Raw genomic sequence first — 16,801 nt, 5'->3', positions numbered from 1 at the left:
CCCGCCGCTTCCCAGGTGTGGGGTAGGCGGGGCGGAGGGCGGGAGGCCGGAAGTGGATTGTCGTAACCCGGAAGGGGAGTCCTGCCCTGCATGGAGTGTTGATGTTTTCTAGCTGCTGCTGCTGCGTCCGCGGCTGAGGGAACCGTCGGGGGAGGATGGTGTGCGAAAAGTGTGAGTGAAGGGGCCGGTTCTGCGGGATAAGGAGACAAGGAAAACCTAACTGGAGTTTGCTGGGAACTTTGCTTTCTTTGTATTTCCTTCGGCCATAGATTCTATCCCTTGTCCTGCTACTCAGCCCTTTGACCAGCCACATAGTCTTTTATGGTTTGCGTTCTGCATAGTCTCAGTTTTTGCACCGCCTTATTTACTTTGCCTTCTCCCAACCCCGGATCTCATCCCATACAGCTTCTTCCCTGGCTTCCTCTGCTCACAGACCTTCAGGGTTGGAATGGATCTTAAAAGTCACTTCCACAGTTAACTACAGTACCTAGAGTTGCCAGTACACCAAATAATAAGACCGGAAGCCCCATTAGATGTCAATTTCAGGTAAACAACGAATATTTTCTTAATATAAACATGTCCCGTGCATCTTCTGTTTGCTGCTTCTTACTACTGTAAATGGTTTGTCCCAAAACACTTTCAGAGCATTTACTAAAAAAAATTCATTGTTTATCTGAAACAAATTTAATTGAGCAGCCTGTATTTTATCCAGCAACCCTAAGTGAGTATCCCTTCCGGTGACTTACAGGCTATTTGCGTGAATACCTACAGTATGGCAGCAGAAGGGTGGGACACTCACCACCTTCGAAGGGGTCTGTGCAGACTTCAGCGACTTTTGGAAAGTTTTTTCTTCCTATAGTTGCCATCCGTTCTAACGGAAACCCTTGAGATTTCTAGAAAATAAGTTAGAATTTGTTTAACCTCACAAAATGTTTATATGTTTAAAAATAGCTGTCATATCCCCAAATCTTTTTTCCTCAGGGTAGACAAATGTCAGTATCTTCTTATCCTGATTACTATCTAATTAACATAATTCATTTTGTTTTATCCCTCTAGTAGATCAAACTAACTAAGATGCCCATGGGTTACAGTGGGTAGTAGAATTACCATAGATGAGTTACTTAGTATTTCTTGGCCCCAGTTTTCTCATTTAAAAATGAGAATAGGGGCCTCCCCGGTGGCGCAGCGGTTGAGCGCTGGGTTGCGAAGCTGTCCGCGGCCTCTGCGGTGCCGGTTCGATCCCAGGCTGCTCCCCGGCCACCAGAGGAGGGTCCCACATGGCGCGTAGACCTCTCCTGCCGCCCGCTGCTCCCCTCAGCAGTGTACTTCGTCAGTCTTCCTGCTCTGCTCTCCCCTCTGGCTCTGGTGAATTCTCTCGCCCTCCCGCGCTTCTGACTGTACCCAGTGCATGTATAAACAAAAAAACAAACGAACAAATAAATAAAACATGCCTCTATAAAAAAAAATTAAAATAAAATAAAATAAAATAAAAATAAAAATGAGAATAATACACAATTTGTGAGAATTAAGCGAGATACAGTAGATAAAGGCTGGTATAAAAATGCCTTGGTGTATCTCATAAATGGGTAATTTCTCTCATAACCCCCAATATGTGGCATTCAGCATTAAACTCAATGTGCAGAGTATAATTTTGTATTGTATTGTATTTGGAGCCTGGTATTCATGACCACACTTCATCATAAGGCCTCAGCCTATCTTTCGCACTGCGTTTTCACTAATCCTTACTCTTTTCACACATAAACGCCAAACCAAAACATTCTGCCTGCCCAGGTATACCCTGAGCTTTCCATGCATTTCCACTGTTTCCTTTATTTAGTTTGCCTTATCTTCTTTCTTCACAGTCCCACTACTTCATATCCAAGCCCTCCCTATTGCCACAAAGCTTTCTTGGATTTCCCTAGCCAGGGTTATTTCTTCCTCCTTCAAAGGTTATTTTTTTTCTCCTGGCACTTTAGCTCTCAACTTATTGTTGCTCTAAATTATTTTTCTTACTATTTTCTAGCTTTTTGAATGCTTCTAGTTGAGTGCTTAACTTTTTTTTTTTTTCCCTCTTTGAGCCCTTTGAGAATCTGGCGGAAGTTATAGACTCTTTTCAGGAAAAAAAAATTTGATGTATTAAAGGTTTGTGTACAGTTTGCTCTTTACATATTTTTTAAGGTCCTCCCATGAAACCCAGATTCAGGACTGCTAGAAAAATCAGTATGCTACAAGCTCCTTGAAATCTGTAACTTCTTCTAATTTACCTTTTCTCTGTACTCTGTGCAGTATCTGTTATACATTATAGATACTTAGTAGATATTTAAGGAATGAACAGATTTAGCATATTGATTTAAAGTATACATGTACCGTTGAAGTGTAGTATAAGCCATACTATTATCCCATACATTTTACTGAGTCAGTTATCCATTCCTAACAGTTAATGTCTTCCATCTCAGTTCACTGACTTTGGCTCCAACACTAATAGGCTTCTACTAGAATATGATTGGTGTTAGATCCCATTGTGAACTTTTAAGCACAATGTAGTGATTCTAGTAGAGAATAAATACTAATTCCCCTCAAACTATCTCGTTACAACAGGTGAAAAGAAACTTGGTACCGTTATCACACCAGATACATGGAAAGACGGTGCAAGGAATACCACAGGTATTTTTCCTTTTAGAAGATAGAATCAGATACTTCCGGTGAATAATGTGTTCATTTTAACCCTATTTGTAAAATGAAAATTGTTAGGTATACAAAATATTTCTTCTATTGAATATTGAAAAAATACTGGCTCCCTCAACACTTTAATATCTTGTTTAGTTCTTTCATTTACATGTTGGGGTTCCTAATCTGGTAGGCAGGTTATAGAAAATTAATTAAATGATTTTCATACACGGAGGATATCATAGTAATTGAATTGATTCAGTTTAATTATAGACTGTATTTAATTGCCCTTCTCCTCATTTGATTTTTATATTTTTAAGGAAATCATTTAACTGCTTTCACCATTATGCTTGTTAAATACTGTGATGATGTTTTCAAAGGAAAGGAAAAGAAACACTGCCATTGTATTTGAGGTCTATGGCATCCAAGTAATGGCTTTTAGATTTTGCAGTGGATATAGTGTAGATCAATTCCTACAGTACTACTTTGAGTCTGAGAAATAAAATGATTAACATCTTATACAATTTTTTATTGTTTTCCTAACAATAGTTTTTTAAGCAGTTATCTTAATCTGGGTATTAAATTTTTTGAAAATTTTCATATAGGCTTCCTATTGGCAAAGGGTCAAAAAATGAACTTCTAAACTAATAGTTTAATATTATAAGTATATATGTTAATTCACTAAAATATACGTATATTTCAATATAGAAAGCGGTGGAAGAAAACTGAATGAAAATAAAGCTTTGACTTCCAAAAAAGCAAGGTAGGTATAGGAACATTCATCGAGTAGAGTTATAAATTTCCTCTCTTTTTAAATATTAAGTCTACTGAGTGAATTTGGTGTGTTTAATTCTATTGTGATAAAATAGAGTTAGGTGGTTCCTAGCATGCAAACTAAGCTACTTGTTATAACCTGCTGTTTTGTTCTATTTCTCCTCCTTGTATCAACTGGTATGAAGATATTAATGCTAATGTGTTCTTATAAACAAGAAAATATTTCTTCTGGTTCTTAATTATCCTACAAATCAGAGGCAATGGAAAAATGTAGAAAAAAGATAAACTCTGGAGTCAGACCTAAATTTGAATCTAAATTCTGTCTCTGTCTAGCTCTGTAACCTTAAGCAGGTTAAGCCAGTTTATTGACTTTTCTGAAGTTTTACTTTTTCATCTGAGAATAGGAATAAAAATGTCTCCCACCTTAAAAACATTTAACATGATGCTTTACTGTACTCAATCTTAAAAATTCCATATGTTCATCCAGATGTCACATTTCCTTTCTTCCCTACACAGCAAAAGTTTGAAAAGACTTATCTAGATAATTTCTCGGGGCCTCCCCGGTGGCGCAGCGGGTGAAGCTGTCCGTAGCCTTTGCAGTGCGGGTTCGATTCCTGGCCAGCCAGGGAGATTCCCACATGGTGTGGCAGACCTCTCCTGTCACTCCCACTGCTCTCCTCAGCAGTGCTTTTGGTGTATCTGCCTGTTCTGCTCCCCACTCAGTCTCTGGTGGATCCTCTCACCCTCCCGCACCTCTGGCCTGTACCCCACCTATTGTATAAAATTTAAAAAAAAATCTTAATTTCTCACTGTCCTCTCCTTCAGTTCCATTTACCCCTAAGGCCACTATAGCTCTCTTTTTTGCAACCGTTTATTCTCTTGGTTCTAGGACACCACACTCTCCTTCCAACTTACTGGCTATTCCTTCTCAATCAAGTTCACCTCTAGACTCAATCATAGGCTGTTTTTTTTTCCTATTGATAAATTTATAATCTTTTCTCCAAGGGCTTTCATCCAGTGGCTTTAAATTCAAATTGTATGTGAATGAGGATGAATATTTCCAGTCCTGCCTTCTCTGAGTTCCAAACATTTATCCATTTTGCTATTGAACTTACCCAGCTTATTATCTACCAGTCACCCTTTTTCCTTCAGTCTTATAATCCTAGCTTTCTCATCTTTGCACCACTGTCTAGAACAGTTGTACAAGCCTAGAAACTAGAATTCCTTACTGATGCCTCTCTGATTCCCTTGCTTTCCATAACCATCAGCAAGTTCTTCAGCTCTTCTACCAAAATACAACCCAAATCCACCTGTTTTTGTACATCTCACTGTTATTACCCTGTTTTAAACCACTGTTATTTTTACTTGGGCATTGTATTACTTTCTGTCTCCTTGCTTCCTCTCTAGTTCCCTGCAATTCAGTGTCACGGTAACCAGAGTTGTCCTTTGCTCAAAACCCTTTATTAGTGTCATTTTTCATATAGAATAAAATACAATTCTATTGTATTATACACTTTTGTTTTCTTTAAAACATCTCTAGATTTGATCCATATGGAAAGAATAAGTTCTCCACTTGCAGAATTTGTAAAAGTTCTGTGCACCAACCAGGTTCTCATTACTGCCAGGGCTGTGCCTACAAAAAGGGTAAGTTTAATGCCATTTTCCGGTTTATATCAATTTACTTCATTTGGTACTGATTTGGATAACAGAAAAGGAGTTACCTTTTACTAGTCAAATGCTCTTTTTTCCTTAGGCAAAATAAAATTTAGAATTTATTCATAGTTATGAGTTTATATTTTCTTTTTCTTTTTTTCTGATGTTGCTAAATTGTTTTAATCTTCCAGAGTGACTAAATTAAACCAAATCATAGGTATTTGATTGGAAATATTAGTTGGTATTAAGATTTAGTTGTTCACGTTTCTTTTGTTTTAGGTATCTGTGCGATGTGTGGAAAAAAGGTTTTGGATACCAAAAACTACAAGCAAACCTCTGTTTAGTTGTATGGATGACGTTTCTGACTTTCTGTATGATTTTACTTTCTGCTTTGAACTTTCAAGAATAATATAAATGTTAAAGTTATAGAAAAACGTACTTTCAGACAGTTAAGTTTAAACCAGGGAAGTTGATTGGTATTCATTCTTTTGCTCTCCACAAGTTCTGAATCATAACCAGTAGAACTAGTCTTTTGCTTTATCTTGTTTTCCTTAGAAGCATTTTATGAACTGGAAGACATGGTAAATATAATGAAAAATTTTTTTTCTCAGTTCTGTATGTACTTTTTATTTAACATTAGTCATGTAATTGTTATCCTCTACCTCTATTTAAAGCTATTGCAAAAGTGAGGAGATTATTCATACTTTACTCAGAACCTGTCAACCAGATTTATAATTCTTCCCTATCCCCTTGTTGATTATGCTGTTCTTAGAAACACTTCTTCCTTATTAGTTGCAGTTTCCAGGGTATTTAAATATCTGAGGCTATTTTTGCTTAATAGTTCCCTAGTAATTAGCCCAAATTAAACACAAGTTGTATTTATGACTTTTTAAATTTGTTCTTGAAGCCAAAATGCAAATACTTTTCTTATTGACATCAAGAATAGAAGGGACACCCCACTTATGTCCAAATGAATACAATGGGCTTCAGAAAAACACACTTCAGAAAAGTTCCACTCTTGTGGAATTCAAACTGTCCTGAAGTCAGAGAAAAAGTGTTTATCCGTGATGAATTGTCACTCTTTGAAGCAAAAACTAAACTTTTTTTCTAACCTCCTCCTCTCCCCTTCTCCACCCGAAAAGAAATAAATAGAACAAAAGAAAACATTTTGACTCGTTTATAAAATGTATATAGATATGTGTCAGCTTAGAGGGTTCAAACAAAAATTTTGCTTATGTTTTGTTTATGCTTATACTGCTTTCAGAGATTCAGGACTACTGCTTTTGAAATCTGCAGCCTACTATGGAAGACCAAAAATGTATTTCATATTGTCAAGTGCAGTATGTATAAATACATATCACTATAAAAATGTGTAGAATAGATAACATGATATATTGTGTTTTTTATTCATTTCAAAATTACTCTGGAAAGTAGTGTGTTAACTTTTATTTATCTGTTAATTTTTTTGAAAGTGTTTTTCTAGGATATGTTGTTATTCCAGAAAGATCACAAAGGTAATGCAAAATATAATAAATAGAAATAGTACTGAGGTCAGGAAGTACCTTCTCATGCTTTAATGAAATTGGGACTTTTCTTTTTAAAATTTACTTATTTATTTATACAAGAACTGGGGTACAGGCCAGATGCGTGGGAGGGTGAGAGGATTCACCAGAGACAGAGCGGCAAACAGAACAGGCAGACTGACGAAATACACTACTAAGGGGAGCAGCAGGCAAGACAGGAAAGGTCTGCTTCGCCATGTGGGACTCTCACTTGCCAGCCGGGGTCGAACCGGCGCTGCAGAGGCTGTGGACAGCTTCACAGCGCTGCACTCAACCACCTGCGCCACCAGGGGAGGCCCGAAATTGGGACTTTTAATTAAAATCAATAACTCTTTCCAGCGCCATCCATGTTGCTGCAAATTGCATGTGTTTATCTTTTTTGAATGCTGAGTAATATTCCATGGTATATATGTACCACATCTTCTTGATCCAGTCATCTATTTTTGGGCATTTGGGTTGTTTCCAAAGCTTAGCTATTGTAAACAGTGCTGCTATAAACATAGGGGTGCAGGTGTTCTTTGGAATTGATGTTTCTGTGTCCTTTGGGTAAATACCTAGGAGTGGAATTGCTGGATCATATGGAAGCTCTATGTTTAGTAGGTCCAGAAATCTCCACACAGCTCTCCACAGTGGTTGGACCAGTTTGCACTCCCACCAACAGTGCAGAAGAGTTCCTTTTTCTCCACACCCTCGCCAACATTTGTTGTTGCTAGTTTTTTTCATATGTGCCATTCTCACTGGTGTAAGATGGTATCTCATGGTAGTTTTGATTTGCATTTCCCTGATGACAAGTGATGTTGAACATTTTTTCATATGCCTGTTGGCCATTTGCATTTCCTCTTCAGAGAAGTTTCTTTTTAGCTCTTCTGCCCATTTTTTGACTGGATAATTTTCTTTGTTGTTGTTGAGTCTCATCAGCTCTTTGCAGATTTTTGTGATCAGTCCTTTATCATTAGTGTTGGGTGCAAAAATGTTCTCCCAGTTGGTGGGGTTTCTCTTTGTTTTTGTTTTTGTCTCTTTTGCTGTGCAGAAGCTCTTTAATTTGATGTAGTCCCAGCTGTTTATCTCAGCGAAATAAGCCAGAAAGAAAAAGAAAAATACCGGATGGTCTCACTCATAGCAGGAATCTAGAAAACTTAAATAAGGGACCAGGAAAATGAATAACTATAAGAAAGTGAAAATCAAAATCAACAAAAAACTATGAACCAGAGACACTTTTAGGGGGGCGGGGGCGGGAGGGGAGGGATTGGGGTCAGAATGGGGGGGGCTGCAATTTTATGGGGAATATAAAAATAAAATTTATTATTTAAAAATAAATAAATAAATAAAGTATAGCAGTTGGCCAGTAAAAAAAAAAAATCAATAACTCTTGTTAGACCATGGCCCAGATTCATCAATAGTTGGATTGGTAAAACTTTGGGTGAAGTACATTTCTTAGGTATCAAACTCATATTTCATGTTCATGCCTTGGGTAGCCTCTTTCCATAAATGATCCTGTGGCCAGACTCAGGTTCTGCTATGAAGATTTTTGTTATTATTAAACCATAGAACAGAATATACATATACATCTTCAAAGTTTATTGGTTATTGAGGTTATTGTTCAAATAATAATTATGCCTGCCATAAATTGAAGTTATTAGATCAGAAGGAAAAATCTTAAAACATGAACATAATTATTTTTAAAAGAAGCCATAAAAACAGAAACTAATTTTAGGGTGACAAAATTAATGCCAAGCACAGATTTTATCAAAGTAAACGTAAAAGTGGTAAAATGGGGCCTCCCTGGTGGCGCAAGGGGTTAAGCACCACACTATGAAGCAATCCACAGCCTCTGCGGCATGAGTTTGATCCCTGGCTGGCCAGGGAGCAACCCATGTGGTGAAGCAGACCTCTCCTGTCTCACCCGCTGCTACCCTCAGCAGTGTATTTCAATAGATCTGCCTATTCTCCTCTCTACTCTGTCTCTGGTAAATCCTCTCACCTGCCTGCATCTCTGGCCTGAACCCAGCTCTTGTATGTACGGGATCCAACATATGACTCTTTAATCAGGAAAAGTTCTTTTGTCTTTGTTTTTTATAATAATAATATATCTGAAAAATACAGGACAGTTAAAATATAGAATACCCCTAATTTGAGATTTTTCAAGTGTGTCTTCATACTTAAATTTGGGCTGAAATGCTGTGAGGGATGTGTCCTCCCAGTGTTACATCCAGACTCACACAATGTCCCTTTGCCCATTTTTAGTGATGGTAATTTTAACCACTTGGATTAAGATGTCGTCCAGTTTTTCTACTGTATAGTTACCATTTTTCCTTTTGCAATTAGTGGATAATTTGTGGGGAGAAAATTTGAGGGCATGTTGATGTTGTATTCCTCATCAAACCTGCCCCTCCTGCATTTAGCATCACTTGGTGACTCTTGTCTGAATAAATTTACACTAAGATGTTTATAAAGTTGTGATATTCTAATTCCATTATTCTTTCTGTAATGCCATCATTTGTTAGTTGTCATTTTACTCTAAGAAAGAGGTTTCTCTATATTATTAACATAAAATATAGGCTTTTTTTTGTGATCATTTGAAAGGTGCAGGCCAGGATAACACATTATATTTAGTTGTCATGTCTTTAGTCTCTTTATCTAGAACAGTTCTTTAATCTGTCTTTCAAAAATATTAAGGTCATGAAACATAGGCCAGTTATTTCATAAAATGTTCATTAATTTCAGTTTTTTGCTGTTTCTTCATGATTAAATTGAGCGTGTGTGTTTTGAGCAGGAGTCTCATCAAAGTGATGCTGGGTCCTTGTCAGTTCCTCAGTGCTTGGTGTTGCTTGTCCCATTAATAGAATGTTAATTTTGATCTGTTATTTTAGGTAGTCTCTTCTGAATTTCTCCGCTATAAATATTCTATTTGTTTCTATTAAATTAGTAAGGATGTGGGGGGAGACTTTTGAGACTGTAAATATTCTTTTCTCAACATTCATACACTGATGCTAAACTGTTACTCTGATGATTGCCAAATGGTGATTTTCCAGTTCTGTCATTCCTTCTACATTTATTAGTTGGCTTTCTACTATAAGGAAAAGCTTTCTCTTTTTCTCGTAGTATTAGCTCATGAATTCCTGCTTTATTTAGTGTGTTACTCTCATTTGTTTTCATCTCAAATTATCCCAATTTTGGTTAGTGGAAGACCTTTCAAGTTAGCTCCTGGGTCTTTTTGACATATTCCTATTATTGCTTGAGGAATTCCTTGTGTTCCAAACAAAATATTCCAAATGTGTTTTTGTTTTTGCCTTGTTTAGCTCCCCCCTCCCCCCACTAGCACCTCAGACCTATAATCAGCCATTTCTCCAAAGAGTCCTAGTTTCTTTTAGAGGAAAATAATTACAAAAACTAAGATCCAGGCCTGCTTGGTTCTCATTACCTCTAGAATGCTTCAACAGAAAGAGCTAGGAAACATGTCTTAAAAAATCACAAGTTTTTTTTTTTTGTAAATTTCCAATTCTTATGCAACTCCACAAGGTTCTTCCTTACCTTACTCATTTGTAGAACTCTGAATTTCTTATATTGGTCATATATTTTGTAGTTAAAAATAATTTTAGTTAAAAAAAAAAAACCCTAGCTGAGTCCATGAGGGAATTATACCTGTGGATGTGATTCATTGGTACGTTATTACGGGAAAAAGGATTGGAAAATTCTTTGCATATGCTCCCTCCCACATATGGCAAATGAACAAATGGCACTAGATTTTTTTTTCAGCTAAGCTAATATTTATTGGACCTCTCTTTTTTCTCGTCCCTACCAGACTGCTGTTATTCATTCCAAGTTATTTACTTAAAAGCAAGAATTTAGTAAGCAATGAAATTAATGTAACATTGCAAAAGTAAGGTTTGCCAACAGCAATATTTAAATAGACTGGTTTAAAAGCAACAATTCTGGGGGGAAAAATAGGAATTAGATTTAAATGGCACTAGGAGAATGGGAATGAAGGAACAGATTTCTGAAAGGCCCAATAAAATAAGATTTGACAGAATAAAATGAGGGGAGAGTGAGGTGAGTCACAGTGGTTCTCATTTGCATGTGGTAATAGGACTCTCCACCAGATGGCAATGATGTTCTTTTTTTGTTTTTAATTTTCTATCATGCTAAAGGTTTTGTAGCTGTGGCAACTTAAATATTACATGGATGGATTTAAATTTCCAAAATTGTGAACAAGATAGCCAGAGAAACTTCCCATACAACAATAAAAATCCTGGAAAATATTTATTTACATAATATACATCTGCATATACATCTGTGAAATTTATATATGTAATTTAAAAATATGATTGTGATTAAACTAGCAAGAAAGTAATTATGATCCTCAGAGGCCCAAAACAGGAAAGGTACTAACTCAAAGGGTAAACTAATATCAAACACAGTGTTTGTTTTAAGGAATATCTACTTACCCCTCAGGGTCTAAAACCTACTTTTTAAAAGGCTATCACATGCATGGAAGAGAAGCTCCTGGACTTGAGCAATATGGGGAGGTTAGAGCAGAGTTTTGTGCCTAATGCATAAAGCCCTGCAAAGCAACAGTTTCAGTGGGTTTCCCCCCACATATGCATAGAGAAAGACAATGTGGATATTTCTGTATCTTAGCCTTAGTCCTGGATGTGACCAATGTGGGTTTATCTCAGGGATGTGAGATTGTCCAATATTAGAAAAATCTATTAGTTTAAAACTCATATTAACAAACTAATAAAAAATGCTCTGTGACCATTTTAAAAATAAAATTCAATCAACCATATGGAAAATTCTTAGTAAATTAGAATAGAAATCTTAAACCTAGTAAGAGGTAACATCAAAAAACCCACAGCAAACAGATCTAGTATTCAGTGCATTGCCTTTAAAGTCAAGATTGCCATTATCACTTCTGTTCAACATTGTACTGGTGTTCCTAGTCCATGCATTAAAACAAGACAAAAGGGGAAAAAAGATACAGAGGTAAGAAGGAAGAAACAAAACCAACATCATTTGCAGTATTCCAGTATTTTGCAGATACCAAAATCATCCACAGCAAATTATTAGGATGAATAAATTTAGTTTATCAGACTGACTTCAAAGACATCACTATATAAAAGCAAAATGCATTTCTAGCAGCAAAAACAGAAAAATTTAAAATATGCCATATATATTACTCAGCAATCAAAAAAAATAAACTCATGCAATTTGCAGCAACATGGATGGAGTTAGAAGGGCTCATGCTCCGCAAAATAAGCCAGAAAGAAAAAGAAAAATACCGTTTGGTATCACTCATAGCAGGAATTTAGAAAATCTAAATAAGAGACCAGGAAAAAGACTAATTATAATAAAGTAAAAATCAAAATCAACTGGCAACTATAAACCAGAGACACACTACAGCGTGGGGAGGACGGAGTAGGATCAAAATAAGGGGGTGGGGTTGGGAATTTTGTATGGGGATTATAACCAAGATGAAAATGAGTACATTGTGCAAAAATGAAAAATGATGTAAAAAATATATAAAATTTAAAAAATAATTAAAGAAAATATGCCATATATAAGAATAACCAAAATAGAAGAATAACTGATAGAAGGTTTCTACTTTATTTAGAAAGTTATAAAATATTATTGAATAAAATAGAACTTACCACACTGATTGTAAAATTTATATGGAAGAGCAAAGAGCCAAAGATACTTTTAAGGAACAAGTTGGAGAGATGTGCTGTACCAAATATTAAAGTTTATTGTTAAATGGAAGTACTAAGACAGCATGGGACCTAATAAAAACAAGGAATAAAGGAATAAATATATAAAAAGGTAATATCGCAATGTGATACAGGTTATATTGTAAGTGATGGGGAAGTTCTTCAGTAAATTCAAACTGGATCCTTATATTCAAAAGTCAGCTCCAGGTCTAAGTTGTGAAAGGCAGGCAGTCTTAGGCTTTAGAAAAGTTTTCTAAAAAAGGTAAATCTGGTCTGTTTGCTCAAGATGGTCATAAGTAGAAGTCATGTGTATTTTTTTCACATTTTCCTCTTCTACAGAGGGTCTATTTCTTCTCAGTTGCTTTATCTGTTTGTTTAGATCTTTTACTTCCTTGTTTGAACTTCTCAACTGTCTGGTCATCTTTTGTTTTCTACTTAATTTTAATAGAGTGCGAAGACTTCAGTTGTTTGGAAACTGCTTGTGTTGGTAGGACTGTTACATCAGTTACATGTGCAGCAGAATTTATCAACAGTGACACTAATATTTTGAACTAATTCTTTCTTGTGAGAGACTTTATTATGCATTGTAAGATTATCAGCATCTCTAGCCTCTAGATTCCAATAGATGCCAATAGCACTGACCTCCCTCCCAAGTTTGTGACAACTGAAAATGACCCCAGACATTGCCATATGCCCTCAGTTGGGAATCAGTGATGGAGGATGATCTATCTGAGCTGTTTATGGGGGGAACTCTTGAAGTTAGTACCTTTAAATATTTTTTCTTGAGATCGTCAAGAAGCCATCTGTTTGCCATTCTCTGGAGCCTAAACCTCTAGAAGTCTGCCAGAATGTGGGAGGGAGGATCAATCAGTGGTGTGGCAAACAGCTTTCATTCAACCAATTCTGGAACGTAGATTGAATTTGCATTCATTTTTACTTAACGTCACTTTACAATTTGGCGTTTCACATCAGCTAAATTCATTTTCATTTGTCTCTACCTTCTCACCTCCAAAATTTGGTTTCTTTGATCTCCCCTTTCACTCTGTTTATCTTTGGAATTTATGCCTCCCTCCCCACCCCATACCTTTAATGTAGTTTTGTGTGGGGAAGTTGAGAAGGGTAAAAATTAGATGTGTTTCATTTTGCTATCTTTATCCAGAAACTTCAGTTCCACGTACATTTGATGTTTTCACGTTTCTGATGTCACCATATGTTGACTCACTTTGTAATGTGTGTTTTTAAGGTAGAAGGGGACAGATATAGTCTTCATTTCCTTCCAATCCTTCCCTGTACTTTTGAGTGTAGATAATCTTATAATTAGATTTTGACACAGGGAGGAGATATTCTAATTAGTAGGAAAAGTGATGGGACAGAAATAAGCAAAGACATGGAGGTAAGAATAAAGAGTGAGATGTTGACAAGTTTGCTGCAGTGGATCAGTAGACCCTTAGCACATAGCTCCACAGTAATTGGTCTGCTGTGGAACTCCAAAGAACTCATAATTTTTCCAGAAGAATTTATAGCTTTCCTATGTCTATGCAATTGTTCAAGATCAGGGTTTAGTAAACTATGGCCCATAGACCAGTCACCTACATGTTATTGAAACACCAGCCACAGCTCTTCATTAACAGATCATCTAAGGTTGCTTTTGTGTACGGTGGCAGAGTAGACAAAGATTGCTGACCCCTGCTCTAGATAGCCCTAGAAATGATCGGCATTTTTGGAAAAAGCTTGGATTGATGTAAAAGATTAGTTACAGCACAGTAGTGATACAGTGATTTTCCAGGCTGTTTTTATTGTTTAATTCCTTAATCTCTTTATGGATTAAATTTAAGTCCAGATGTCATTCAGACATCTCTAAAGATTGTCTTACTGGCCTACACTAAAGCAGATACCATTCTGCGTTCATGGACTAAACTATTAGGTAATATGATATAGATGTTTGTGTACAGTTTAATGCAAGTGTCTTTGGCCTGTTCTGGTTATTTACTCAAGGATTATATTTTCTTGCTACATTCATTCAAGAATAATAGTGTGTCATTCCAGTGTGATCTGGAATGTTGGGGCATTTCTCCAAATGCAGCCCTTTGATTTGTTTCTTTGACTAGGAGTTGGTCTTTAGGTGACATGGTTGAGATTGCCTCAAGCGGGATATTAATTTTTACCCTTTACAATTGCAGAAACATAATCCTATTTCACGATTTAGTGGGTGGGCCAAAGAACCTCCTACCTTCTTACACTCTCTTTTATAAAATGAATGCTGACCTGGTATCTTTGTAGATCATTTGCAGCAAACCTGTATTTTTCAAGGAACTCACCACATACTCAGTTGGCATGCTTAGCTACAGCAGCCTATTTGGGACAAATGAGCTCTAGCCCAAGGGTTTAGTACAAATACATCGCTGCAAAAGCTCTAATTCATCACTCTTGTTTCCCTGAGGCCCCTAGGTTTTCCCAACAAACTCTTCTTTGCCTGAAAAACAGGATCTCTTAAACCAGCTGCCATTTTTTTCCCAAGAGGCAAGAGGGAGACAGTTAGTGGAGTGTGCCTTGTGAGTCACCCTGCACCCCTATGTTTCTCCCTTAGGCTTCTGATTCAAACAAGAGAAATTGAGAAAGAGAAATGTAAACTCCTCGCCTAGGCATGCAGCAGCTAGCTCTTTTGAATGAGAACAATGCATGTTCATAATTGCCAAATTGAAATGTATAGTCATCATTGCTACTAGAAATGTGGGGCTATTTCACAGTCAGATCACTTGCTCCCCTAGCACTCTCACACTTAAGATGTGTCTAGTGTGTGGCCTGGCCTGTCAGAGCTTGCCCTGCCTCCAGAACCCTGGTGCTCATTCTCTCAAGTTCCACCCATTCCTTCTTGTCCCAGCAAGGAAGCCTCCTGACACCTCAAGGCTTGGCTTGTCCCACTGCAACCTGCATTTTCCCCTATCATAACATTGAGATCACTCCTACGCCTGTCTTTCCCTGGGTTCCTCCCTCCCCCAACTATATGTAAAATCTTTCAGTCCAGAAAAACCAGGTCATGTTTGTTCAGCGAGATTCTTCAGTAAGTTCACCATGACCAGGAGGGTTACTCATTCCCCAGTATTTATCCCAGTGCAGGAATTGAGTTGTTTGGGATGAAGGGGCAGAAATATCAGAATTAGTGGCAGCTACCTTTCCAACAGCCCTATGGGCAAGAACATTTGAGAAAGACCCTAAGTGAAAGAAGAGACTCATCCTTCCTCTCCCAAAGTCCCCCATCTAACTGTCCTCCACATACTATGGATGGAGCTTTCAGCCTTCATCCCATGTTTAGGGGAAAAAAGCTTTATTTCAGTCTAAACGTCACTTAGATGCCACACTGCAAAAAAATGTGAAAAGATTATAGAAAATTTGCACCAGTGCTAGCAGTCTTATTTTAATTATTCTATAAAAGTGTACATTTTTCTCAGTGCCTGGTTTCATTTGGAGGAGCTGAGTTCTCTTGGAGGCTCATGAGATTTATCATAATGTGTATATGTAAGCAGAATATTAGCTACGCCTTCCCCCCATTCAAGCTGCTAGCATAGTTTGTGCTTCTTGTCTCAGAGAAGGATATGAGAGCAAGAGGCAGAGAAAGAAGAGTATCTTCTGGCTTTTGGTTTCAGTAGCTCCCCTTAGGAGAAAAAAAGGAGAGGAAAAGGGAAGAGGAGGATGAGGCAGGTGTAGGGGGAGAGAGGGAAGAGGAGGAGGAGAACTAGTACAGACAAAACATTTGGAAGAAGAGAGAACAAAAGTAAGAAAGAGTTCCCTATTGGGGGTGGAGGTGGCGGTAGTAAATAAAGTTGATTGTTGGGGAAACTCCAACAGCAGAGATGTGGACCCCGCGCACTGCTCCCCAGACTCACTTTGGGAAGGTAGCCCCATCCCAGATGCTTCTGTGGGGTCTGGGTGTCAAGAGGACATATTCCTTGCATCCTCAGTAGTGCCCCCAGACCACAAAGAAGATATGGGGGCATAGTGGTCTCCACTGAAGGGGCCTTAACAGGATTGTAGTTTTCCTCACCCCAGTGAGACTTGGACACATGTCTCCGTGCCCAAGAGGACCCCGCAGAAACAGAGGACCTTAGAGGTTATATAGACGAGCTGAAGCTCGCTCAGTCAATTATCAGTGTAGAGAGATGACCTTATGAGCCCAATTCTTCACTCCCTCCACTCCTTCCTTTTTTCCTGCATACCTTGGCATCTCATAGACCCAGAGACTAGACACAATCCCAGGGAAGAGGAGGTAAAATCAACAAAATCACTGATATCAAGATTCTGACAATGCAAAGAAATGGAGCTTGAAATAAAAATTAGGTTGTATTTTTTATATAAATTTGTGGACTGAAATGTATTCAGTGCCTAATAGTTTATATTTCGCAAAGACATTTCTAACAGAGGAGTAGTTAAATGTGTTCCTAA

The 16,801-nt window shown here is 37.4% G+C and overlaps 1 protein-coding gene across 3 annotated transcripts; it reads left to right on the top strand.

Annotated features, from left to right (window-relative positions):
* The first annotated feature begins 49 nt into the window (after nucleotides 1–49).
* On the top strand, nucleotides 50–7,010 carry CRIPT (CXXC repeat containing interactor of PDZ3 domain). Of its 3 annotated transcripts, none has more exons than XM_054687734.1 (6): nucleotides 50–171; nucleotides 2,599–2,664; nucleotides 3,376–3,430; nucleotides 4,982–5,085; nucleotides 5,374–5,465; nucleotides 6,359–7,010. In XM_054687734.1, exons 1-5 carry the CDS (start codon nucleotides 156–158, stop codon nucleotides 5,436–5,438), a joined length of 306 nt encoding a protein of 101 aa, XP_054543709.1. In that variant the 5' UTR covers nucleotides 50–155; the 3' UTR covers nucleotides 5,439–5,465; nucleotides 6,359–7,010. The 3 variants fall into 3 exon arrangements, with proteins under 3 accessions (XP_054543709.1, XP_037384854.1, XP_037384853.1); XM_037528957.2 differs by adding an exon at nucleotides 406–546 and having other exon boundaries at nucleotides 5,374–6,998; XM_037528956.2 differs by having other exon boundaries at nucleotides 5,374–6,998.
* Nucleotides 7,011–16,801: the final 9,791 nt, after the last annotated feature.

Source organism: Talpa occidentalis, unplaced genomic scaffold, assembly GCF_014898055.3.
Source record: "Talpa occidentalis isolate TD23 unplaced genomic scaffold, MPIMG_talOcc4v2.1 talOcc4.5, whole genome shotgun sequence".
NCBI lineage: Eukaryota > Metazoa > Chordata > Mammalia > Eulipotyphla > Talpidae > Talpa > Talpa occidentalis.
This window is presented reverse-complemented; position numbering and strand designations above follow the sequence as displayed.

Bases quoted from the DNA above. Each gene is read 5' to 3' on its own strand.
- CRIPT (XM_054687734.1), top strand. The intron at 3,431-4,981 runs GTAGGTATAGGA...AAACATCTCTAG, and splicing joins TTGACTTCCAAAAAAGCAAG to ATTTGATCCATATGGAAAGA. The intron at 5,086-5,373 runs GTAAGTTTAATG...CTTTTGTTTTAG, and splicing joins GGGCTGTGCCTACAAAAAGG to GTATCTGTGCGATGTGTGGA.